The following is a 27,747-nucleotide window of genomic DNA, read 5'->3' as shown; positions in this document are numbered from 1 at the left end:
ATCGTTTTGAGCCGAGTTGAATCTCGGGGGTGTCATATTTATAGGGGAGATGCTGCCGAAATTTCGGTAGGCAAATACTAAACCAAAGTTGGAATATTGAATCTCACGAATAGTAAATGGTAAAAGTGACCATTTGCAGATTTTTGACGAAACGGGATTGGAGCTTCGGCGATCATTAAAGGCAAGAAAGGTATGTAAAGCTACCCTATTCCTTCTTTTGGCATGTCTTAGTAATACTAGGTCGATATCTGAGCCCCGGAGGCAATTCTGCTCATGGAAACCCGATTTAAAAATTGAGTACTATTCATTCAATTGAATTGAACCATAAGGCTCACATTTGGTCGAAAAGTGATGTAATGTCCGAAACTTTTGTAAATGTAATCTAGTTGCCTCGAAACTTCCATGGATGTTTCCATAGACCCCAAATGTCCGTTATTCATGTCCGCCACCTCGACTTGGCCCGAGGCGGGCCCGCTAACCCCGAGATCCTTTTCTTTGCTTTATTAGGCCCTTTTTGTATAATTTCGGTAAGGAATCTTTGTTTATGAATTTGGCTATTATCAAATAACGTCTTGATTGCCACGATATTCTAAACTATATTTTGGGTCCACTATTCCCGAATCCCTCCCTATTGTTCGACTTGACTTAGTCCTATACGATAATTAAAGAAAACTCTTGGTTACCGTTCCGACTACTAAATAGTGGTATTCTAACCATTCCATGTTTGTTGTGAATTGTACGCCTTCTTTGGCATAAGGTCTCCGCTACGAACATTCCGGTATAAGCGTTTTGATATAAATCTTCCGACATACGTAGTATGATGTAAATATTCCGACATAAGCATTCGCGTATAAATATTTTGACATAAGTATCTTGGTATAAATATTTGAATATGACTCTTCTGATACGAGTATTTGACACAATTACTCCGATATAAGTATTCTGGCATACAATGCATTACGTGAAAGATCCGCTATGAACACTCTGATAATACGTTCGATCATTTCATTAAGTCTTGATTATGTGCATCAGTTTCTCACTACTCTGCTCGTGCATGTGCTATGATCTCTTTCACCGAGTCCCGGGCCAGGTATGTTATCGTGCACTTTCTACTGCATTGTTCACCGAGTCCCTCACTAGAGGGCCGGGTACGGTATATATATGTATATCTGATGATGATGTGGTGATATGATGACGGGCTATGGCAGCCAGGAGGGCATCCGATGATTCCATTCACCGAGTCCCTCACTAGAGGGCCGGGTACGGTATTTATATATATATATATATATATATATGTGTGTGTGTGTGTGTGTGTGTGCATGCATATGATATGATCTGCTTATATTACCGAGTCCCGTAATGGGCCGGGTACGGTTTATGATATTGGCATATAATTATATATGTTCATGCATATGATTATGATGTACTTATACCTATCATGTTCATACTCACATCTTCGATTTCTGGTCTGACTTGTTTACTACACTTCCTGCTTTACATACTCAGTACATATTTTGTACTGACCCCTGTTCTTCGGGGGCTGCGTTTTCATGCCGCGCAGGTACAGACGACAGGTTCGTTGATCCGCCCGCTTAGGATTTCATTCTGCTGTTTTGGAGCGCTCTTTTATCCAGAGCCTACATCTTGGTACAGTCTTCTGTTATTGTATATATGTACGCTATTCAGGGGTACGACGGGGCCCTGTCTCGTCTTATGATTCTGTTTTGTTCTGTAGAGGTCGGTAGACACACATGTGGGTTCTGTATATGCTTTTGGGTTGTTATGATCTGTGATGGCCTCATCGGCTTCCACGTGCTATATTTGTGCATATGCGATATCTAGTAACGCTAATTGAGCCTTATGCTGATATATTCTGCTAGTATGCTAGTTTGGGTTATTGGGTACGTGTGAGTGTCCAGCACGGACACTAGTCATGGCCTACGGGGTTGGGTCGTGACAATTCGTCTTGTTCTGCATGCTTTTTTTCTGAACAAAAGTTGATAAACAAACAATAATTAATATTAGTTTCTATACTACAAAATAATTTAAAAAACAGTAAACTAATTAATTCAAATACCTGAAAGTCAGCATCACTCCAAAGGTTGACCAAATATTTCCATTCATCTGCGTTAACAAGTTTAGGCTTGTTTCACAAGCGAAGTTGATAAGTTGTCTTCGAATCGAAATACCTGCTTTTCATCTTGTGCCTATAGCCTCTGTAGATGTTACTCATATGACCAAGAATTGCGCCTTTTCTTCCCTCAGAAACATCGAAATTAAATTTTTCCTATAAAAAAAAAATACAATAAAATACAATTTTAGTAATCTCTGGGAACACCATATAGACTAAAGCAGGCATAATAGTTATCTTGAAGAACAGTTGCTATGTTCTAACAAATATCAACCATAAAAATTTAAAGAAGAAATATAAATTTTATTTCTTACCAATATGATGTCCCACATATGGTCGATCTTTTCTTCCTCAATCTCTTTCCAACCACTTACTTTTAAGGGACAACAAATTCGATTTCTAACTGTTTGCCCCAAAAACCAAGTAAATTGAGTTGCATTTTTGCCAATAGCTTGATCATCATCATCAAATTCTACAGGCAATTTTTCACCCTCCTGTAAGTTGATTATTTTTATGCATCGGGTAGGCCCTATAATTTTTCTTTTCACAACGTTTGAGCCTAAAATTGAAGATTAAATAGATAATGTCAAGTAAAAATATTGATAGAAGTAAAAAAAAATCAATAAAAAATAAAAGGTACCTGTTGAATTTGCTGATTCGAGCTCTTCCACAACTGCTTCATTTACCTCTTCTGATGCATTTTCTCTAGAACTATTTTCTCCGGTACTCATAAAAATATCACAATCTTTTGATAGCGCATAAATCTCGATAGAATTCTCCTTATGCCTTTTATAACTAACTAGCATGTTCCTAACATCCGAATCATCACGACATTCGACTAACCATTCGTAATCACTAACAACTCTATCACCTCTCAGATAAAAGAACTTATCTCCCTCAAAAACATCGAAGTTACAATTCTTTTTAAATCAGCCAATAAATCAAAGTAACTAATAAAATCAATGTCCATATTTGTTTTTATCAAATTCCCGTTTACATATTTTCTAGAAGGCGAGAATACAAAATAACCACCATAATGGTAGCTAATTTCAATCTCACTTAGCGTGTCCACACTTCCTACAAAATTATTGAACATGAGTTAGCTATATATGATTAAACAAAACGCAAATTCATCGAATTGAAAGGAATAATAATAATAATAATAATAATAATAATAATAATAATAATAATAATAATAATAATAATAATAATAATAATAATAATATCAATTTGTACCCGGATAAACAAGTTCTTCCACATGTTGTGTGGGCAAATTTTCTTTAACCGGCACCGTTTGAGCACTCTTAGGAGGTTCCATATTACCATTATCAGTCAACTGACTAGTTTTTTTTCGAAGACCATTCCTACCCATGTCTGGCTGTAAACAAACTTTTGTTAGGCGCAAAAATACTTTGAAGTTTCAGCAAATAATTTCAATGATAATATGTCCACACTTTGAAGTTTCAGCAAATAATTTCCGGGTGGCAGGATATTAATTTCAATCTCACGTCCCTCACAACCCATACTTTTTCTTCTATATACTATGGCATATTAAAGACCAACAATATGGCAGGGGTGTCATGTTGATGCCTTCAATTGAAATTAGAAAAAGGCCTTGTCTTGTTAATGCCTTGGTCTGCTGCCTTCTTCTATTCCCCTCAATTCTTCTCTGCGTTACTGAAAAAAAAAAAAACTTTGCTGCATCTAACCCATTTTTGTTAATCCTCACTGCACATGGTTGGGGGGTCGTGGAAGAATGAGATGGTGAGTGCATATGGTGTGTGTTCAAAATTTAAAACTGAACAATCCTTTCAACTTCTAATTTCCAACGTTCCTAAGACAGGCAAGACATGTTTGTGAGCAGACCCAATACACCATAGCAGTTATCACCAATTATCACATAAAGAGATTATCACATAAAGAGAATATCAATGGCGGCTTCACATGGATTAAAGAGAATAGCAATGGCAGCGTCGTCACATGGATTAAATCATTATGGTTGTTTAAATCATAAGGAAAAAGAAACCAACAAAGAAAAGGATATACGATTACCTTATTGTGCCTTAAAAACAAAAGTTGAAACTAGGAAAATTGGAGATGGAGAAGTGACGTGATTTTTTTTTTCTATCTCTAAAGTGCTTAATCTTTTAGGGTTTTGGGGTCTGTAATAAGAAAAGAAATCTATAATTTAGGCATAAATTTAGGCATAAATTATAAGAGGGAAATAATTTGGAGGGAACTTTTTTGTTTTTGCTTTTGTTTTCAAAATTTCACCACAACTCTTTTAATTTTTAATTTCGTAAATTAGAGAAAATTATTGTGAATTCATCATGTTTCCCTCCTAATAGACAGAACACTTAAAAAAACGTTAGCTAAGAATTTTCTTAATAAAAAATATATTGCTGTTTAGACACAATTTTCTATTTATTTAAATACTATTTTAAACTTACAATTACAATAAAATCTCGTTAAAGTAAGTCGAATCGAACCAAATATGAGCATCTAATCGATAAAGTTAATGTTCCAAATTCCAATAATAGAGTCAATGTTAAATTGAATTAAATAGGACGATAAACACCTAATTACACTAGATCGATAAAGTATTGTCTTGATCGAACAGGTCTGACTCAATAATAATTCTCGAAGCACTTGATCAAGATGAACTCGAGTGAGACCATCCCACAACCACCCAAACAAAAATCTAAAACTCTTTTTTAAAAAAAAAAAAAAAAATTAAACTTTTTTTTTGAAGGGGCTAAAGAAAATATTTCCCAAATTTTTTTTTTTTTGGGGGGGGGGGGGGGGGGGGGGGGGTGTTAATTCTTTTCAAGGGTGGGCACCGGGGGGGGTGCGGGGTGGTGGGAATGGTTGGTAGAATGTCATTTGCAAGACTTGGTTTTCTTACTTTCATTAGGGAAGTCATTTTCCTCGTTCTTAAAAAACTTGTTTCTTAGAGAAAATATTTCCCAAATTTGGGGGGAAGGGTGGTGTTGTGAGTGCGGGAGTTTGGTAGTGGGATTGGTTGGTAGAATGCCACTTGTAGGACTTGGTTTTCCTACTTTCTTTAGGGAACGATGCATGTATATACATCGAACGATGAACAACTCTAATTACACTAAAATGTATTATTTCAAGTCAAATAACAATTTTTGGAGTACATTAGTATGAAGCTTGAGCTGGACTTAGATAATATTTAGATATTATCTATTTAAATATTTAAAACTTACACTTACAAGTATGATTGTGTAAAGTTAAATCGAATCGAACAATATATGAACATTAATTACATTAGATCGATAAAGATAGTATTCCAATAACAGAGGTCCGAGTCAAATAACATGAATTCTTGAAGAACTTGTTCCGAATGAAGCTTGAGCTGCCTTAGTGAAGTTAATTTGTTGCTTAAATCCAATATAAGTAGTCAGTTAAATAAATTAGATATAATCTAACTATTTATTGAATTATATTTTAAAATTTACAAGTAAACTATGTAAATTGAATTAAATAAAACGATCGACACCCAGTTACACTAGATCGATAAATGTATTGTCCACGTCGAATAGGTGCGAGTCAAATAAGAATTCTCGAAGCACTTTATGAAGATGAACTTGAGCAAGACTTATAGTTTGTTTGGCCAAACTTCTAAAATTAGCATATTTTGAAATGTGCTTTTCAAAAATGTACTTTTGGTGAAAAGCAGTTTGTCTTTGATCAATTAATTTAAAAACACTTTTGAGGAGCAATTAGTGTTTGGCCAAGCTTTTAAAAAGTGTTTCTAAGTATATTTTTCTCAAAAATGCTTTTCGAAAAAGTGTTTTTGGGCAAAAACTATTTTTTTAGCTTCTGAAAAATAGTTTCTGCTACTCTTCAGACGCAGTTATTTTCTTCCAAAAGTGTGGCCAAACACCTCACTTTTTTAAAATAAGCACTTAAGGGAAAAAAATAAGCTTGGCCAAATAGGCTATTAGTGAAATTCAATATAATTACTTAATCAAAGATAATTAAATATAATTACTATTTATTTAAATTATATTTGAAACTTATGAGTATGCAAAAATTGAGTTGAATGGCATCGAACAATGAACACCTATAATTACACTCTCACCCAGAATCCCCAAAACATATTTGTGCGCTCTCCCTCACCTCTGCGGACCACACTTCTCGCCAACAATCCCCAAAGCCATTAAGGTATGTATTCCTCCAGCTTTCTCTCTATTTGTTTTGCTTTGTCTTATCACACTTGCTGATAATTTCTTCCTTTGGCACAAATCCCTCTCCCTATTTTCCCATGAACCCCTTCTAATGTATCCTAGCTCTTCGATGTCTAGTACTGTTTTTTATTGTTGTTTGGTGTCTAAGATTGGTGATATTAGAATCCTCAATCAGAAAAGCAGAAAGTAAAAGGTTCGCTATTAGCCATGATTGGAGTTCTGTCAATAAGGTGTTTGGGATAATGCCTGAGCTTTCATTCTGGTTATATAGTCATGTTTAGGTGCCTAATATATTGAACACTTGTTAGAACCATTTATAAGTAATTCAAAACCATAATATACTTGGTAGAACGACATATAAGGTATGATAAGTAAATACAAATATAGCACCAAGATGTGAAATTTAGTGAATTGGGTTGAAATACTAGGATGTTTGAGGCAATCATGTTCTGCTTTGCTGAACTCTTGAAAGTTCGTGAGTTTTTTATGCATCTTGATCTTAATCTTAATCTTTTTTTTCTTTGTAGGAAATTTGAAAATGGACAAAACTTGGATGCGTTGTGAAGATAGATTGAGCGATACTTATGTAAATGGAGTTGACAGTTTTCTGGAATTTGCTTTTAAGCACTCGGAACTAGAAGGTGCAATTCCTTGTCCTTGTAAGAAATGCAACAATGTTTTCCACTGGCCTAGAGGTGAAGTCAGGGATCATTTAATAATTAATGGGATAGTCAAGGGACAAGGAATACACGCGGTGGCTTTATCATGGAGAATTTGCACCTAAAGAGAAAAACACTAACAGTGAAGTAAGACAAGAAAAAGTAAGAAAAGAGCGAGGTGATGATATATTTGAAATGATTTACGATGCTGCTGGCCCTGAAATCATGGATGATTCCAGTGGGAAGTTTCAACATGGTGATGCTTCGGAGCCTACTTCAAAAAATTTCAAATTATTGGAGGATGCTGCACAACAACTTTATCCTGGTTCTGAGACATTCTCCAAGCTATCACTGATTGTGGAACTATTCCAAATCAAGTGTCTTTTGGGGATAAGTGATAAAGCAACTAATAGCATACTGAAGTTAATTAAGCGAGCACTTCCTTCTGGTGAAAGTTTACCAGAGACATTCTATGGAGCAAAACAATTGATTAGAAATTTAGGCCTTCGTTATGAAAAAATACATGCTTGCGAGAATGACTGCATGTTATTCTGGAAACATAATGCAAAAGCTGAATCTTGCTCGGTTTGTGGTGAATCTAGGTGGAAATCCGTTGAAGGTCAAAAAACTAATGGCGGTCCTCAAGGAAAGACCAAGAACAAAGTTCCTCGAAAAGTTTTACGTTACTTCCCCTTGAAACCAAGATTGCAAAGGTTGTTTATGTCATCAGAAATTGCTTCAGACATGACATGGCATCATGATCAGCATTTGAAAGATGGGGTTCTTAGACATCCAGCAGACTCAGAGGCGTGGAAACATTTCGATACATCTAATCCAAGATTTTCTAGAGATCCTCGTAATGTTAGACTTGGATTAGAATCTAACGGGATAAATCCTTTTGGTAACTTAAGTGTTTGTCATAGCACTTGGCCAGTGATTATTACTGTATATAACTTACCCCCTTGGATGTGCATGAAGCCACCATATGGCTTCTTGTCTTTGTTGATACCTGGCCCTAAAGCTCCTGGAAATGATATCGATGTGTACTTAGAACCATTGGTAGACGAGTTGCGAGAGTTATGGTATTATGGAGTCGATACATATGATGCTTCGAGAAGAGAGAATTTTTGTATGCGGGCAGCACTCTTATGGACTATAAATGATTTTCCAGCTTATGCCTACTTGTCTGGATGGAGTACGAAGGGAGCTTTGGCTTGTCCTTCATGCAACAAAGAGACTCCTTCTACTCGATTAAAGTATGGTCGTAAGTTTTCTTACATGGATGCTCGTAGGTTTCTATCATCTAATCATAAATGGCGGCGGAATAAACGTGATTTTAATGGAGAAGTAGAAAAACGATCTGCTCCTAAAGCTCTCTCTGGAGATGATGTTTTAAACCAGTTGTCCAGTTTGGAAGACGTGACATTTGGTAAGACCCAAAAAAAACAAAAATACGAAAAAAGTAAAGGGATTCATAACTGGAGGAAGAAAAGCATTTTTTTCAAACTTCCTTACTGGAAAAATAATTTAATACGCCACAATTTAGATGTGATGCATATTGAAAAAAATGTTTGTGATAATATCATTGGGACATTATTAGATATAGAAGGAAAGGCAAAAGATAATCTGAATGCTCGTCGTGATTTGAAGGAAATGGGTATAAGGAAAGATTTGCACGCAACTCAAAAGGATGGAAAATGGTATTATCCAGCAGCATGCTATTCTTTATCACCAGATGAGAAGTCTACAGTATGCAAGTTCTTGAAAATGGTTAAGGTTCCAGATGGTTATTCTTCCAATGTATCACGGTGGGTGAAGTTAAAGGATCGTAAAGTTTATGGAATGAAGAGTCACGATTCTCATATTCTGTTGGAACAGTTGCTTCCTCTTGCGATTCGCGGAGTCGTGCCAAACAATGTCATGATGCTATCACCGAGTTAAGTATTTTCTTCAGAGAGTTGTGTTCAAAAACATTAAGGGTTGATGTTTTGGATCAACTTGCAGCTCAAATTCCAATAACATTATCCAAATTAGAAAAAATATTTCTACCAACATTTTTTGACGTTATGGTGCACTTGGTCATTCATCTCCCAACAGAAGCTAAGGTTGATGGACCTGTACAAAACAGGTGGATGTACCCAATGGAGCGGTATGTTTTTAATATTATAATTTTGATTTAATTTTATGTGACTTGTTAATTTATCATGCTAAGCAATTTAACTGTGTGTTTATCATGTAGATTAATGGGCAAATGGAAATGTTACGTTCGTAATAGAAATCAGCCTGAAGGATCTATTGCGGAGGGGTATATTGTTGAAGAAAGTCTAATATTTTGCTCAAGATATTTACATTGTGGCGCGAATGGATATAATCGAATGGACAAAAATTACGAAGGTGATCATGTTGAGTCATACAGTGGATTATCAATATTTGAACAAAAGGGTTGTCCGTTATTAAGAGATACATCCAAAAATCTTGAAGAGTTTGAGCGAAAACAAGCTCATCTTTATGTCTTGAGAAATTGTGAAGAAGTTCAACCATTTCTACGGTATGTTTCATTATATTATTGTGTTCACTAGTCTCCCGTCTCAAATTATTTGTTATGTTTCTTTTTCACACGCCTCTTAAGAAAATATTAATTTTGGGATGTTTTGACTATTTTACACCTTATTTATGTCTTAAGAGGGGTAATCTCTTTTCATTGAATATTTATTCTATTTATATGCCATCTCCCCATAACTGAGGTGTTTGTGTTTGTAATATTCAAAAACAATTACTATTAATGGTAAAATGGGAAAAAATAATAATTTTTGTCTAGAACTTCTAAAATGACAAATAATTTGAGACAACTATTTTTAGAAATCACGACAAATAATTTGAGACGGAGGGAGTATTTGTAGCTTTTCTCAAGTCTTATGGTTATATTTAAACAGAGAGTATGAGCAGAACAATCGGGACATGAACTTCGATGATTGGTTTTCCAATCGAGTAAGTTTTTATTGTTACTTTGAATTCAATTTTTTTTTTTTTTGGTAAATACCTTTCTGGACAAAGTCCCGAACTTAGTGCAACATATGAAATCTCAAGACCCAAGGTCTTTCTACTCTTTCAGTTGATCTACTTAGTCAACTAGGATATACATCAAAGTGCTGGACATAAGTAGCTAGTTTGACATTTAAATGAGCCATTTCCTGAATAATCCTTCTTACCATGCTTTCAATTGCTCTCTGTTGCTTCCGAAAAATCGACCAATCCTCTCTTGCCATACATAGTAAGTTACAACTGCTAGTGAGACTCTATAAAGTTGACTAGCTTTGTTCCTTCCCATGTGATGCCTTTCAGCCCATTGCAGCTCTTCCCTCCATCCCCATAAACTTCTTTGGATACCCATGCCATGAATTTCTTCCAGATAGCTCCAGCTACTAAACACTCAAAGAACAGGTGCTGAATTCAATTTGTAATACTTATTTATTCATTTATTTTTTGTACAGATTGTACAAATGCGCAGAGAAGAGAATTCACTTGCAAGTTGGGAATTGTATTCTTTGGCTAGAGGCCCTTTTAATGGAGTTCAAAGATTCAAGGGTTATGAAATAAATGGTTTCAGGTTTCACACTAAACTACTTGAGGAAAATAGGGTGAAGCAAAATAGTGGGGTTTTAGTAAGAGGAGTAGTGAATGGTCAAAATATTAATTACTATGGTGTTCTAATTGAAATAGTAGAACTTCAATACTTCAAAAGTAAGCGGGTTGTTTTGTGTAAATGTGACTGGTGGGACGTTGATCACACAGGAAGAGGAGTGAAAATAGATAAACATGGTGTTGTTAGTGTCAATACTAAGCGAAAACTAGCAACAAATGAACCATTTGTGCTTGCATCTCAAGCAGAACAAGTTTTTTATGTCAAGGATAATCTTCATCCATATTGGTCAATTGTCTTGAGTGGTCATTCTACTTATTTTACTGGAGCTGTTGTAGGTGAAGATCCTTTTCAACAAGATGCTTGTAATGATTTCTCGTGTACATTTGAGGAAGATGAAGACTTTATAAACTGGGGAAGAAATGATCTTGATGTTATCAGCACTGATGTTGCTTTAGCTAATGATATTATTGACGACATCGAATCGGAGCCTGAAACCGATGATGAAGATTTGTTATTGTGAACATTTGAAAATCTTATATGGATATGGCTTATACTAAATTGATGTTAACAAGTTAACTTATTTCTTGAGGGATGATGTTTATTTCTTTATTATATTGAGTTATTCTGATTGAATATGAGTTAATATGTAGTAATGTTGAGTTGATAATTTTGATTGGATTGAGTTGAAATGTTATTTTCTACCGGGTGTATGTTGATGGATTATTCAGTTACAGGGGAAACTCTGTCGATTTTTTTGTCAGATCAATAGACTAAAGTAATAGCCAGTCTGACATTATCTGTTTGTTGCAATTGAATGACGTTCGAGTCTTGATAATGATATTGATTTTTGGTGAGGCTAGTTATTCATGTCATCTCGTGTTGGCATTTTGTCATTTTAACAATGTATTTTGTGCTTCCTTATGTAATGTGCAGGTATATATGGTGATAATTTTTTTTCAAAATAATTTTGGTAATGACATTGGTTTTTGGTGATTTTTGTAATTCATTTTGCCATGTATTGACATCTTTTCATTTAAAAAGACAATGTATTATTTTCTTCCTTGTGTAATGTGAAGGTATAATTTTTTGAAAATGGTAACATAATCTGCATGTATTATATTTGTAACTTATGAAGAATGGTGAATGAAAAAGCTAATAGAAACATTGAAAATTCTAAGCTACAAATATATTTCTGCAGCCATTTAATATAATGTGTTTATTATGATTGTATTCATACTATTTTTATGGTAACTACAAGTGTAGGAAATCAAATTATTTAATTTGGCTAAAAGATTAGTATTGCTACAACAAAATTCAATTCGTGCTAAATAATACTAATTATTAGCTATGAAATTTTATCATAACAATAAATCTGTGGCTATATAATTCTGTCATGACAAGTAACTATATCTATTAAGCCAATTATTGTCACGAATTTTAGTACTCGAAGTAAAAATATTTATCTTGTTGTAATATTTTAGTTTAAGTAATTTTTTATGGCTAAAAGGTTACTATTGCTACAATAAATTTCAACACGTGGCGAAAATTAATAATTAGCTACGAAAGTTTACTATAGCAAAAATTCTATAGCTATATTGTGTAACTATTGCCACAATCTTTTATAACTTGAAGCAAATATATTTATTTAGCTACAACATTTTGTTTCAAATAATTTGTTGTGGCTAAAAGGTTACTATTACTACAGTAAGTTTCAATCTGTAGCAAAAAATTATAATTAGCTACGAAATTTCTTTTTTAGCAAAACATTTGTGGTTATATCATTTAGCTATTGCCACAAATTTTATAACATGAAGCAAAATTATTGATTTAGCTACAATATTTTGTTTCAAATAATTTATTGTGGCTAAAAGGTTACTATTGCTACAGTAATCTTTATCGCGTGGCAAAAACTTATGATTAGCTATAAGAGTTTATCGTAGCAATAAAGTTGTAGCTATTTCGGTAACTATTGCCACGATAGTTAGCAATTATGGCAAAAATGAGAAATTAGCTTTGTCAATTTGATTTTCGTGGCAAAGAAATTTTACGAATTTGTAAATAGCTACGGAATTCAAATTTTTGTGGCTATTAATAGGCAATAGCTACGCTTTTTAAATTCGTAGCTTAGATTTCGTAGCTATAGATACACTGTGTTGTAGTGCCTTTTTGAAGAGATATCATAACTTTGAGTAGTTATCACATTATTGACATGGAACTATTGGATTCGAGGGATGTGAGATAATGAGAACCCAAGAAATTTATGAGAAGTTTTTTATTATCGAAGTGAAACACATGAGCGACACTTTATGTTTCATATTTGAAGACATAGCTTGCATATTGAATGAAATACATGAAATGTGGCGTGGGGGAGAACAATTAAACATTCTCACTCATAGAGAGTTAGCCTTACATACCTTAATTTCGTCCTTTAAGCGTGCTACAACGTTCGGTCACCCTTTCAACTTTAATGTACAACAATATATGTCAAATGGAACCAATATTAGTAAGAACCTTTATGATTTAGTCATCTAAGCAATTTTTCGAACACCTAGTAGGCATGAAGCTCCACAACCTTCATTAATGGTGATTCGTAACCCAACAACCCATCTCCCTGCCAACGGATGATACTACACCTATTTCCACTAAGCAAAAATGAACATTCTTTACAGATTAACCTTAACGAGAATTATTACTTTCAAATGTGTCCTTTTTCAAATAAATAAGTATTGTAAAAAAAAATCTTTTATATTTTTGTATCCTTCAACGTAATTCTTTACGGGAGCTCCACTTAAATTATTGTGTAACTTAGTAGTCTATATATTCCTCAACGATTTATGGGCTATTAAAATATTCATGCCATTTAGGGATACATTAAACTGCAACACTATCAGTAAATCATAATTATAATTATGATAAATGTGTATAAAAGAGAAATGGATTGTATCACTGATTTAGTTTAAATATCAAGTGCGAATAAGTCTAATTTTTTATTTCAGATGATGCTATAACAATTGCGTGCCTCTAAATATTTCCTTTCCAACTATTTTTATTAAATTAAAATAAAGTAACCTAATCTTGAGCCACCCCACTAATCTTCTACCCAACAATCACACCAATTCCGTTAATTAATCAACTGGTAATTAATCTAAAAGCCCCACTTCTATCGGAACCACTATAACATACTGACACTTCTTTTAGTCTTTTCCTTTAGTTTCAATTCTAACTACTACTTTTAGAGTTGATGGCCCTCATATCATGTCCTAATAATATAATTTTCAATTGAGACTATTGAATTCACCATATGTTTTGTCTCTTTGCACTTTTCCATTTTATAAATGTACTATTGGTGTCTGTTCTTTTTTGCTAATACAACACGACTCAGAGCTTATCTGGGTAATTGATAAAAAAAAATATATACTATTAGCGGCTTACATTAGTTTTGAGTTAAATCCAATCTCTATATTAAATTTAATAAATATATAATACGTGTTTTTATACATATTTTTTCACTTAATATAGATGTAAGAAACTAAATTTTGTTGAGTTTAAATTCATAAAATATTTGAAATGTTTATTCTAAATTTATTTGCCCAAAATTAATTAAATTTTAATAAAAGTCCAATATTATTAAGCTAACTTATTTAGTTGAAGTTCTACAAGTGAGTTCATTTTGGTGCAAGTTCAATGATTCATGAGTCTCTCTTGAGGGGAATAGGGTAAAAAGACCTCTTGAATTTTAACTATACGATTAAGAATTTTGACTAAATAAAAAATGATTAAGCTCATTAAACCGTTAGGGGCAAATATAACATCCGAGAATTTTCACTTTCATTGTCCAAATTTCAAATTCCCTTTCTTCTCTCTATTTTTCTCTTCATCATCATCTTCTTCTTCTTTTTATTCTCCTTCCTTAAATCCTCTTGTGTATTTTATTCTTGTGCATTTCCTGCTCTTCTTATTCTTCAATTTCCTCCTTCCTTCTCTTCTTCTAGCGTTTTCATCTTCTTCTTTATTGTGTTTTCATCTTCTTCTTTTCTTATTCCTATTCTTGTTTTCTAATTGATTGTGAAGATTTGTGGAGAAAATATGTGAAAAAAGAATTTGAAATAGTAGAGGGAATCATGTAGTCTATCGAAAAATAATCGAGAGTTGTTTAAACAATCTCAGGTTATTTAGTTCAACAATTAGGAGTTGTTTAAACATTCGAGAGATATTTTGAACATCCTCAGAATTTTTTAATTAAAACAGTCAAAAAATGTTTAAATATTTTTTCGTTTTTTGAAGAGATGTTTAAACATCTGTTAGTTAAGAAGGAGGAGGTAAAGGAGGAGGAGGAGAGGAAGGGAAGCAGGAGGTTGTGGATGGGGCTAAGGGGGAGGAGGAGGGGCGATACTTGAAGTGTTTAAGATATGTGTCATTAGCACCAAGTAGAAGAGTGTCCTTCTTACCTATTTCTTAAAGACTTGAGTTATTGTAACTTAATTAAAAACCTCAAAAATCCCTTATAATTCAATATCCGTCTTTCTTGGAGGCTACTTCACCCAAGACCTTAACTTACGTCTTTGTAAAGAGATTACATCTTTAAATGAGAGTATCAGAAGTCAGAAGTCACAACAGAAAATCTAAGTAGGCGTTTGATCATAGAAACCAAGTATTTTTTCACATTATTGACATTTTGGAAGTTGAAGTTGAAGCTAGAGTTGTATTTGGTTATTATTTTTTAAAATAATATTTGGTTGTTTGGATGTACTTTTTTTAAAAAACATAAAAGATGATTTATATCTCCCAATTTCTAAAGCAAAACCACTCAACTTGACTAATTTACTCGAATTTGCTTTATTTCTTTCTTCCTCTATCCAAACCACATTCGTTAACTCTAATCTTTATTATTTTATGCAATATACGAAAATCACATTCGTTAACCCTAATGCTTATTTTTTTTTTTTAAACTGATCAACTCCCAAAGAGCAAGTTTTTCTTATGAAGTTTAGAATATTGGTTAATGGTAGTAGAGCATGCAACAGTTTGGCGGCTGATATACATGGGGTCATTTTTATAAAATAAAAATTTAGGATAAAAAAAAAAAATGCAATGGTCCAACACTGAAAATGAAAAACAAAAGATAGGTGTTTTCCGAATTCCAAACACAAGTTCAAGCTAGATTGAGAATTTTCATTGCTAAATGCTGATTTCAAATAATGTGAAAAAGAATTCAGAAAAAATGAATAATTCTCATGGCCAAATGGATCCTCAGAAAGCTCAGAAGATCAAGGATCCAAAGTTCTCTCTACAAGCTGCATTAAAGCATTTTCACACAAGTTTTAAGTATTTAAGGATGGAGAATGAAGTCGAATCAAATACAAAGTGTTTAAGATAAAGATTGTTTATTCGGGAAATAGTTATTGTTCTGGTGTCCATCGAGACGTTCGTGACAAATAGAGCAAATTCAAAATTAATATTCAAGACAAACTCCAAACCCTTGAGTACAAATTTATTAAATTCAATATTAAGCTCGAAACCTTGAATTCAAATTCATCAATGCAGGAAGTAATCAGCCCTTTGAGCTCAGAGTTGAAGAAAAGAACTAAAGGATACTTTCTCAAGATGTAAAAAATCCTAGAGATTGTACCACAAATTGTATTCGTAAATTAGATATTACAATTTGCTACTTTTTCTTGTCTTTGATTTTATCAAGCACGAAATTTGTTGTTACGCATAATTGATTAGTGTATTTTTTTATATCAATTTACGATTAAATTGTGATAAATTAATATTGCTTGGTGTAAATATCTAGTGGATTAGTTCTTTCCGCTTATTAAAATTTTCATTTTGTCAATTTTTTTTTTTTTTTTTTTTTTGAATATATGACTCCACGTTCTAATGTTTTATATGGATGAAAACTGAAAAAAAAATGTTCTAACAAAATGACACCATAAAACTATATCTGACATCATAATTTAACATTTTTTCAATTTTTGACTAAACTAGTGATTTATATTTAAAATATATTAAGAAATATTTTATAATAATTACTTTCTTTCTTATTTATGATTTATATTAACTGCAGAATTTTTATTTTCTATTCGTATAGGATTCTAGGATATTTGCTTAGTTTTATGTTAGGATTTATAAGGAAAACAACATATTTTATTTCGTTTAGTCTTTTATAAATAGTGATGTAGTGTTCGATCTTGATTCTAAAATAAGAAGCAAAGGAACAATGAATTTACTGTTATAAAATAAAAACTATAAAGTAAATACACGGAAGAAATATGTAGAGAGATATAAGATTGTATTGCTCCTATTTTAATTCTACATATGACCACTATTTATAAGGAAAAATATATGCTTAATGGCTAAGCCATTTAAGATGACAACTAAGGGGTCATGTACTCTTGGTAGCTAAGTAACTTAATGGACAAGCATACTCATAACACTCCCCCTTGGACGTCCATTAATTAGATGATGTGCCTCGTTAAAACCTTATTAGGAAAAAGCCTCAATGAAGGAAAAAAAGAGTACACATATCTAATAATACACTTTGAGAGCTGCCTCATTAAAAACCTTACCAAGAAAACCCAATGGGACAAAACTTGGTTAAGGAAAAAAGAGTACAACGCGTATTTCACTCCCCCTGACGAAGACCAAGATTCAGATGTCGGAGCCTTCGCATTCCAATCTTGAATATCATCTTCTCAAGAGTTGAAGTTGACAAAGATTTGGTGAACAAATCTGCAGGATTGTCACTTGAACGGATTTGTTGCACATCGATATCACCATTCTTCTGGAGATCATGTGTGAAAAATAATTTTGGTGAAATGTGCTTCGTTCTATCTCCTTTTATGAAACCTCCTTTTAATTGAGCTATGCATGCAGCATTATCTTCATATAATACTGTGGGTATTTTTGTATAACACTTCAAGTCACATCTTTATCTGATGAAATGTATCACTGATCTCAACCACACACATTCTCTACTTGCTTCATGAATAGCGATTATCTCAGCATGATTTGAAGAAGTAGCAACAATGGACTGCTTTGTCGATCGCCATGATATAGCAGTACCTCCGCATGTAAACAGATAGCCCGTTTGAGATCGAGCTTTATGTGGATCAGATAAATAACCTGCATCGGCATAACCAACTAGATATGTACTACTGTTGTTAGCATAAAACAGACCCATATCGCTAGTTCCTTTCAGATATCGCAATATATGCTTAATCCCGTTCCAATGCCTCTGTGTAGGAGAAGAGCTATATCTTGCTAGCAAATTAACAGAAAATGCTATGTCAGGTCTTGTAGCATTAGCAAGATATATAAGTGCACCTATTGCACTAAGATATGTTACTTCAGGACCAAGTAGCTCTTCGTTTTCTTCCTGAGGTCGGAACGGATCTTTGCTCACTTCAAGTGAGCGAACGACCATAAGAGTACTTAAAGGATGCGCATTGTCCATGTAAAACCGTTTTAAAACTTTCTCAGTATAGGAAGATTGATGGATAAAGATCCCTTTTGCGAAATGTTCAATTTGCAGACCAAGACAGAGTTTTGTCTTTCCGAGATCTCTCATCTCAAATTCTTCCTTCAAATATTCAATCGCCTTTTGGAGTTCTTCTGGAGTTCCAATGAGATTTATGTCATCAGCATAAACAGCAAGTATAATGAACCCTGATTTTGTTTTCTTAATAAAAACACATGGAAAAATGGCATCATTTATATATCCTTCATTTATCAAGTACTCACTTAGGCGATTATACCACATGCGCCCTGATTGTTTTAAACCATATAATGATCTTTGTAATCTGATTGAATACATTTCCCGAGACTTTAAACCAAATGCTTCAGGCATTTTATATCCTTTAGGAATTTTCATATAAATTTCATTATCAAGTGAGCCATAAAGATAAGTTGTAACCACATCCATCAGATGTATTTCAAGGGTTTCATAGACAGCTAAACCGATGAGGTATCGAAATGTTATAGCATCCATAACTGGTGAATACGTTTCTTCATAGTCGACGCCGGGTTTTTGAGAGAATCCTTGTGCAACAAGGCGTGCTTTGTATCGCACAATTTCATTTCTCTCATTTCTTTTCCGTACAAAGACCCATTTGTGGCCAACTGATTTTACACCATTAGGCGTTTAGACTACAGGTCCAAAAACCTCACGTTTAGCAAGTGAATTCAATTCTGATTGAATTGCTTCTTGCCATTTTGGCCAATCATATCTTCGTCGACATCTTCGACAGATTGAGGTTCCTGATCCTCACTGCCTTTCATAATATTTAGTGCAACATTATATGCAAAAACACTATTCACCACAATTTTCGAACGATTCAAGTTGCCCTCATCACCAGTAAAACTTAATGATAGTTCTTTACTCACTGGAGTCTCGGGTTTGCTGATTTCTTTAGGAATATCAGGATTAATCAGATCTTGAATATCTTCATGAGATCCTTTCATAGTGTCATTCTGATTATTGTTTGTATTTCTTTTTCTAGGATTTTTATCCTTGGAGCCCAATGGCCTACCACGCTTCAGGCGTGGATGAGATTCAGAGGCTATGACACTAGTAGATTGTCCCTTTGGAACATCAATTCGAATAGGCACATTCTCTGCAGGGATATGCGACTTAGTTATTCTTTTCAAATCAGTAAATCCGTCTGGCATTTGATTTGCTATTTTCTGCAAGTGGATGATCTTCTGGATCTCCTGCTCACATATAGGGGCACGTGGATCAAAATGAGATAGTGATGGAACTCTCCACGCAATTTCTCTTTTGATTTCTTTTCTCTCTCCCCCTAATTGTGGACAATTTGTTTCATCAAATCGACAATCTGCAAATCGGGCAGTGAATAAATCTCCCGTCAATAGCTCAAGATAGCGAATAATGGAGGGTGATTCAAACCCAACATATATTCCTAACCTTCTTTGGGGACCCATCTTAGTGCGCTGTGGTGGTGCTACAGGCACATATACAGCACAGCCAAAGATTCAGAGATGAGCAATATTTGGTTCATGACCAAATACTAATTGTGACGGGGAGTATTTATTATAATGAGTCAGTCTGAGACGAATAAGAGATGCTGCATGTAAGATAGCATGACCCCAGACGGTTGTAGGTAACCGTGTTTTCATAAGTAATGGTCTTGCTATCAATTGCACACGCTTAATAAATGACTCAGCAAGGCCATTTTGGGTATGAACATGTGCTACAGGATGTTCAACCTTTATCCCAACTGATAAACAATAATCATCAAAAGCTTGGGATGTAAATTCCCCAGCATTATCAAGATGTATAGCTTTTATAGGATAATCTGGGAACTGTGCCCTTAAGCGTATTATTTGTGCAAATAATTTCGCAAACGCCAGGTTGCGAGACAATATGAGGCACACATGAGACCATCTCGAAGACGCATCTATTAGAACCATAAAATATTTGAATGACCCACAAGATGGGTGAATAGGTCCACATATATCCCCATGTATACGCTCTAGAAAAGCAGAGGATTCAACGTCAACTTTCATTGGTGATGGCCTGGCTATCAATTTGCCCTGATGACAAGCGACACAAGAAAATTCACTACTTTCAAGAATCTTCAGGTTCTTAAGTGGATGCCCATTTGAATTTTCAATAATTCGTCTCATCATTATTGATCCAGGATGACCCATTCGGTCATGCCAAAATACAAAAGTTCCTGAATCGTTAAACTTCTGGTTTACGATTGAGTGCGCTTCAATTGTACTAATTTCTGCATAGTACGGGCCAGAAGACAAAGTTGGTAATTTCTCCAAAACATATTTCTGGCCGGAGACATTCTTTGTAATAATAAGATATTCATCATTTGTTTCATTTAATGTCTCGACGTGATACCCATTACGGCGGATATCTTTGAAACTCAACAAGTTTCTTGGGGATCTAGAAGAGAATAATGCATCTTCTATAACAAGTTTCGTCCCCTTAGGTCGAAATATAGTAGCTCTTCCGGAGCCTTCAATTAATTTCGAATTGCCAGAAATTGTGTTAATATTTCCCCTTTTTCTACGCAAGTGAGAAAAGTATTTCTCATCTTTGAATATAGCATGCGTTGTTCCACTATCAATCACACAAATATCTTCATGATTGGTCATTGATCCAAATAATATTTGAGGATTTTCCATATGTTCTTCAAAACGAAAGAATAAACAAAGTAAACATCGAAGTAGATATTATGATTAGACAAAGTATTACACACACTTTATTACATATATTACTATTAAACAAAGCATTACACACACTTTATTTACATAACTATGGAAACATAACCACATTAGCTAATACAAACGACATGTATGAAATATCTAAGTTATTACAGATCCATCACCGACCAGATGATCTATTTTCCCTTCAGGGAGTTCAAAGAAATCTGTCACATCTAGATGCATGGGCTCAACATTATCTTCAGAAATAAAATTTGCTTCGGCATCCTTTTCTGCCTTTTTGAGGGAGGCTTGATACAGCTCAACTAGGTGTTTTGGCGTACGACAGGTACGTGACCAGTGCCTTTTTCCTCCACATCGGAAGCATTTATTTTCTGAATTTTTCTTTTGCACAGCTTCATGCTTTTCATCCTTCTTTTTACACTGCTGGTGGTGAAGGGTATTATTTGGTGCAAGACGAGAAACATGATTAAAATTCCTTCCTCGACCACGGCCATGATCACGACTGGGGCCACGACCTCTTCCACGCCTAGAATGGCGAAAATTTGCCTCATTCACCTCAAGGAATGGGGCAGTACCAGTGGGTCGGCTTTCATGATTTTTCATTAATAATTCATTATGTTGTTCAGCCACTAGAAGATGTGAGATTAGATAAGAATATTTCTTGAACTTCATCTCTCGGTATTGCTGCTGCAGGAGCATACTCGAGGCAGGAAAAGGGGAGAATGTTTTCTCCAGCATATCATGATCAGTGATATTTTCACCACATAATTTCAACTGAGAAATAATTTTAAACATTGCAGAATTATATGCCTTAACAAATTTAAAATCTTGTAGCCTTAAACGGAGCCAGTCAAAACGTGCTTGTGGAAGTATGACCATCTTCAGGTGATCATATCTATCTCTCAGATCATTCCACAGCGTAAGAGGATCTTTAACCGTGAGATATTCCATTTTCAAATTCTCATCAAGATGATGGCGGAGGAATATCATTGCCTTGGCACTGTCTTGGTTTGATGCCTCATTTTTATCTTTGATGGTGTCTGCCAGACCCATCACATTAAGGTGAATCTCGGCATCAAGAATCCAAAACGTATAGCTATTGCCGGATATATCTAAGGCTACAAATTCACGTTTAGAAAGATTTGACATTAGTAAAGGAAAAAAGAAATCAATACCTTCGAGGCTTTTAAAGTATTTGCTCGAGATAACAGAGTCTCGTGCTGATTACGTGTTATAAAATAAAAACTATAAAGTAAATACACGGAAGAAATATGTAGAGAGATATAAGATTGTATTGCTCCTATTTTAATTCTACATATGGTCACTATTTATAAGGAAAAATATATGCTTAATGGTTAAGCCATTTAAGATGACAACTAAGGGGTCATGTACTCTTGGTGGCTAAGTAACTTAATGGACAAGCATACTCATAACATTTACATCATTCTCTCTCGAGTAAATTTCACTAGACCCTCTAAACCTTTTAGATTTAGAAAATAATATCCCTTTATCTTTTGAAAGGGACAATAAGCCCTCTTTTATCAATGACAAAAAATGAATTGAATCATTGCATGTATATTTAAAATGTCAAAAATAGCCCTCAATTAACATGGATTATAATAGGTATTTTTTCAATATTAAAACTTTAAGCAATTATACCTGTATAGAATTTTAAATTTGCATACCTCTATTTTTTCTCCATTATTTCTTCTTTTGATTTTTCAGAACCTCATTTTGATTCATGGGATATTCTTTTTTGTTGAGCTTCAAATTCATCTTGATCCATCTTGTACTATTTTCATTTCAGTTTTACATATTGAAAGGTGTAACTATTTTTTTAAAATTATTTCATTGTAATTTATTTGAAATGAAATATAACAATTTCGAATGATAATACAATTTATATGTGATATAATATTTCAAAAATTTGACATCACCTAAAACATAGTTTTTTATTTCATGCAAAAGATGAATTCATGATGTATTATTTTTTTACCTCAAAAATATTTAGGCAAATTAAATAACATTACTCAATGGGTATTTTTAGTTATTCTTTTTATTTTTCAAATAAATATATAACAGGTGATCATAATTGAGGGATATTTTTAATAATTTAAATATACATTCAATGATCCAGTTCATTTTTAGCTGTGGATTTAAGATTAAGAGGGTTTATTATCCTTTCTAAAATCTGTAGCGGGTATTATTTCTCAAATCCAAAAGGTTAAGGGGGTTAAGCGAGATTTATTCTTCTCTCTTTGCAGGCACAAAGTCACCTATGTTAGGGAGCACTTTACTCCTAATTTGAATTTGTTTTGCGTGAATTCATATATAGTTGAACTCCAATGCAAGTACTGGGCACCGGGTGAGAAACAAAAAAAAAAAAAAATCTTTCTTTGATTTTCTCTCTATCTTCATTTTTTGCTATACCTTCGTTTATTTTGTAACAGTGGTACGAGAGCTTCCATTGATCGCAATGGATATTTGAGTTGACTGAAAGAACAATGTTCTATAATTTTTGGTTGTTACATAATTTCAACCCATTTTTAGCTCATGTTTATTTTAACGAATTTTAACCAATACCAACTTTTAATCCATGTTATTTCAGACCTACTTTTAATTTTATCTTTCCATGTCAAGTATCAATATCTCTTTGACTATTTCACAGACCTCTATTGATAAAAATCATCATATTTGATCAGTGAAGATAGAGTTAGAAAGACATTTATACAAGGTATGGTCCTCATTTTCTTTCGTTAGAAAAATATATTATACAATCACTTTCATTCAAAGGTCGTAAACTTTTTATCGAAAAATTGTCAAATATTTGAAGCATGTGATGAAAAAAGGCAATAAAATTAAGTTCAAGAAGAAGAAGAATCAAATATTCAAACTCAAATTGAATACACCAGCTTAAGTTTAAGAAGGAATGTCAAAAATCTATTTAAAGATATTTTAAACTAATTACATCTCTTATATTTTAGGATCGATATCAAATATAAAATATTTATTCTTTAATTAGTAAGAGTATTCTAGAATATTTACCCTCTTTAGGTCTATCAATAGTGTCATCGTTTATTTTAATTCAATACAAGAACAATATAATAAATTATACAAGCATTTATAATCATTATCTCTTCGATTTTTTCTCTACTTTCGTTGATTTTCTAACAATTTATCTATAAGATAAAATACAATTGGAATTTACACGCCGCATTAACCTCCCATGTTGGACCAGTCAACGCTTTGGTGGAACAGTGTCTTTAATGATTTATTCGTCAAATTTAATTTTAAACTTCTTTCATTTACTCTTTGAAGTAATATTTTAAACAAGAGAGGAAAATGAAAGAGCAAAGTGAAATAGAAAAATAATCTGGGTGGAACCAGATGTTTCTGGAGAAAATAAAAAATGACATTTTTCTTTCTCTATTTGGAGCTAACTGCAAATTTTAGTGCACGTAACGTTATAATGAGATCATGTTGAGAGAAGCATGCCAAAACACTAATTATGATAATAAAAAAATGTAGGAATCCTCTATAGCTTTTCATATGCTAAGTGTATTCCAAATAAGTAGTAGGAGTATCAAATCTTGCATTATTTTATAGTATGAGGTTTCTGCTTGTTCTTTTTCTAGAAAAGGCTACTTTTATTTTATTATATTTATTATTCTATTCATGGTCATTATTCATGTTTTAACATATTTTAATTGAAATATGATTGCGAAAAGGGAAAGTGGTCACCTTTCCAATCTAGTCATATTGAATCTTCACCTTTTTAAGAAATTATAAGCTGTAATAAACAAAGGAATAAGTGAATCGACGGGAATCCTTACTATATGTAGTTTGATTGAAATGTCAAATAAATCCAACAATTGAACAAGTTATATTCTTCCTACCCTATATAAATAATCTTTGATTGTTGATTAGCCATAATGGTATATAAAAGTTATATATATTACCATCACTATTACTTTAAGTCAATTGAATAATTCGTCTCCGTATATATATACTTGATTTCCAATAACACAAATTACTGGTATGTCATATAGTAGATATAATACTACATTGTATGAAGTATAATTAATATATTAAATTGTTTATCAGTAGGTGTTTTAGTTATTTTAATTGAAAAATAAGTAGCCAGAAACGATGCTTATATGAAGAGACAAAATTGTAACAAGATCAACCACTTCGGACGTGTAAATACAACTACATTTACGACATCTATATATTAGGATTCAGTCTTTGCAGTTTTCTTTAAATAATTCAGCCATTTATTTGTTGTTAATTAATTTGGTAATGTTAACTATTTTCGTGGCAAACCATGCATGGGAAGTAACTTTTTTTTTTTTTGCTAAATCGAAGAACTTTGCATAAAAACATAAAAGGAAATTAAGGAGTCATTATAGAGCGGAGGTTGATTTTACTGATACAACCTCTAAATTGTCTTTGTTTAACAAAGAAAAATTAAAAGAAGGGGGAACATCCCAAAATATTGTTTACCCTTCTGGTAGAGTTTTTGTTTTCTTGCCATGTTGTGCCAAAGCATTTGCAACTGAGTTGCCTTCACGGTACTTGTGCTGCACTTGGGTCACCTCCAGAGCTTGCAATAGGAATCTGCAACCATTTAAAATATTTCTATAAGGTGAATGTGATGGTGGAGCAGTTGCAACGAGTTTGATCAACACCTGAAAATCTAATTCCACAATAATTAGAGTTAGATTCTTTGTAAAAGCAATTTCTAGTCCTTTAACAAACTATGAATTACCATTTGAATTGCTGATTTTGCTCCAATTTTTGTAGTAGATTCTTCTTTCCATGTTCCATTGGAGTCTCTGATCACTCCTCCAGCTCCTCCTTCTTTTGTATCATGGTCAAAGGATCCATATGTGTTTATTTTGTAACATCTATGTGGAGGTGTTTCCCATTTCACCTCAAATGTAGTTTTGGGAGAAGTGGTTTTATGAAGTTGGTGGTTTCTTATATGGTAGTACTTGAGGGCATGGTTTATGATGATGGTGGTGCTGTTGCATGGTGAGTTTTTGTCAAAGTGTGGTTGAGCCAAATTTTCCATAATGTTATAGGGAAGAGGATATGATAGGGTATGTTGGATCCCGTTAGGGAAGTATAGGAATGTGTTGAGGTGCCTTTGTCTCTTATCCAAGAAATGAAAGAGTTCTAAATTGTGCAGTCAACACAAAGATGGTGCCATATCTGGGCGCGTGTTCCAGAGTTTCTGGGGAAGGGCAGTGTTACACCTCGCAATTTTGTACGCTGAGATTCGTTAGGTGTTAGTTGTTCAATTGTAGACACTGGAATCATTTTATAAGATATATGAGATTATATGCGCCTATCTTATGGTTATGAGGGTTTAAGTTCATGCAATAGGTCATGGAAGGATTGGGGAACAAGTGAATTAAGGAAATTAATGTTAATGGAACTTTGAAGAAAGGATGGGCAAAGTTTCGTACGATAATTTTGGTCTAACTTAAGAAAGGAATATCTCCTAGTATATCAGGAGTTTTGAAGTGAAACAAAAGCCCAAATTGAAGTTCAGGAAGTCTAGTTTCCAACGCAACAAACCGCGCGTCGATCCGACATCGGAATCAAACGTTATGAGCATTTCAAGATGGACTGCCAGAGCAGAGATTAACCCTGTGCGAACGCGCCTGGGAGTGGCGCGATCGCGCAGAGAGCACCGAGCAACTTTCCGCGAATGCGCAGAGAAAATTTTAGGTCGGTGCAAACCGACGCCAAAACAATATAAAAAGGGGATTTACCCCTCATTTTCACTCATCCATCCTCCAAAAATATCCCAAACCCTCTGGAACATTCTCCCAATTTCTACCCATAAAATCTTAGCTCAAATCGAGGGAAATCTCGGGATTTAAGTTCGGATAGCGTATAGTTGCGATTATAGCATCGTTTGAGGTGGCTTATAGCTTGGATTCAAGGTGAATATTGAAGATATTGCTGTTCTAGCAAGAACAAGGTATGAATCTCTCCTTAATTATATTGATTTAGGTTTACTTACTAAGATAGAGCTATTAAATGGACGTATAATGAATTAGTTGGTTGAGAAATCGGATAAATATCGTGTGGGATGTTTTATGGAGTGTTTTGGTATTGATGATGATGTTGTTGATGTTAGTGTTGTTGTTGTTGTTGTTGTTGTTGGTATTGTGATTTCGGGCTAGGGATATAAACAGACGAGATGCTGCCCGAATTTCGGTAGATTCTAAAAGGATTTAATTTGAAGGCTTAAGACAAGCACATGATGATAAGCCTAACAATAGAATGAATGGTTTTATAGGTAGATTACGAGACTACAAATGATCTTAAGTAGATCGCAAGACAGGAGGTAGGTTGGAAAGTCGAGAAGTAAGCTTCCAGGTACCTAAGGCTAATCCTTTTTTTTTTTTCTAAAGGCATGATTCTTTTCTTATGAACCCATACATGACTTCCATAATATCCTTATTCCCTAAAAGCTAGAAGTTCATGATTCTCAAAGTTCTTATGATGCTAAAGATAGATGTTTTCTATGGTGATTATGATGATGAAGATGATGATGATGATCCCATTTTTGGAGATTCCAAAGCTTATGTTTTGATGCTATTATGAGATTATCGATCTTATTTCATGATTTTCTTAATTTTGTTCGTTGTTGTTGATCTCACCTTATGATAATTGTTCCTTCAAGGTGAGATATAGCGATGATGATTGTTCCATAATATAAATTGGAGGTTACCGACCTTACGTCACTCCGATAAAGTTATAGCTTTTATTTGGGCTCTCATGCATGCTATTTATATTATATATATGTATATATGGGATATGGGAAAAGGGCGAGGTGTTATATACGTATAACCGCCTGATCAGTTGGTATACTATGATATCGTT

The 27,747-nt window shown here is 33.7% G+C and overlaps 1 protein-coding gene across 1 annotated transcript; it reads left to right on the top strand.

Annotated features, from left to right (window-relative positions):
* Positions 1-7,196: 7,196 nt before the first annotated feature.
* Positions 7,197-8,942, top strand: LOC132631040 (uncharacterized). The gene has a single exon (XM_060346638.1). The coding sequence runs from the start codon at positions 7,197-7,199 to the stop codon at positions 8,940-8,942; it is 1,746 nt and encodes a 581-aa protein (XP_060202621.1).
* The last annotated feature ends 18,805 nt before the right edge of the window (positions 8,943-27,747 follow it).

The sequence above is a fragment of the Lycium barbarum genome, chromosome 3 (assembly GCF_019175385.1).
Source record: "Lycium barbarum isolate Lr01 chromosome 3, ASM1917538v2, whole genome shotgun sequence".
Taxonomy (NCBI): domain Eukaryota; kingdom Viridiplantae; phylum Streptophyta; class Magnoliopsida; order Solanales; family Solanaceae; genus Lycium; species Lycium barbarum.
Note: the sequence above shows the minus strand (reverse complement) of the source record. Positions and strands in the feature narration are given on the sequence as shown.

What these genes read in the sequence shown, in the direction of transcription:
- LOC132631040 (XM_060346638.1), top strand. Translation starts at nt 7,197, where the DNA reads ATGATTTACGATGCTGCTGGCCCTGAAATCATGGATGATTCCAGTGGG.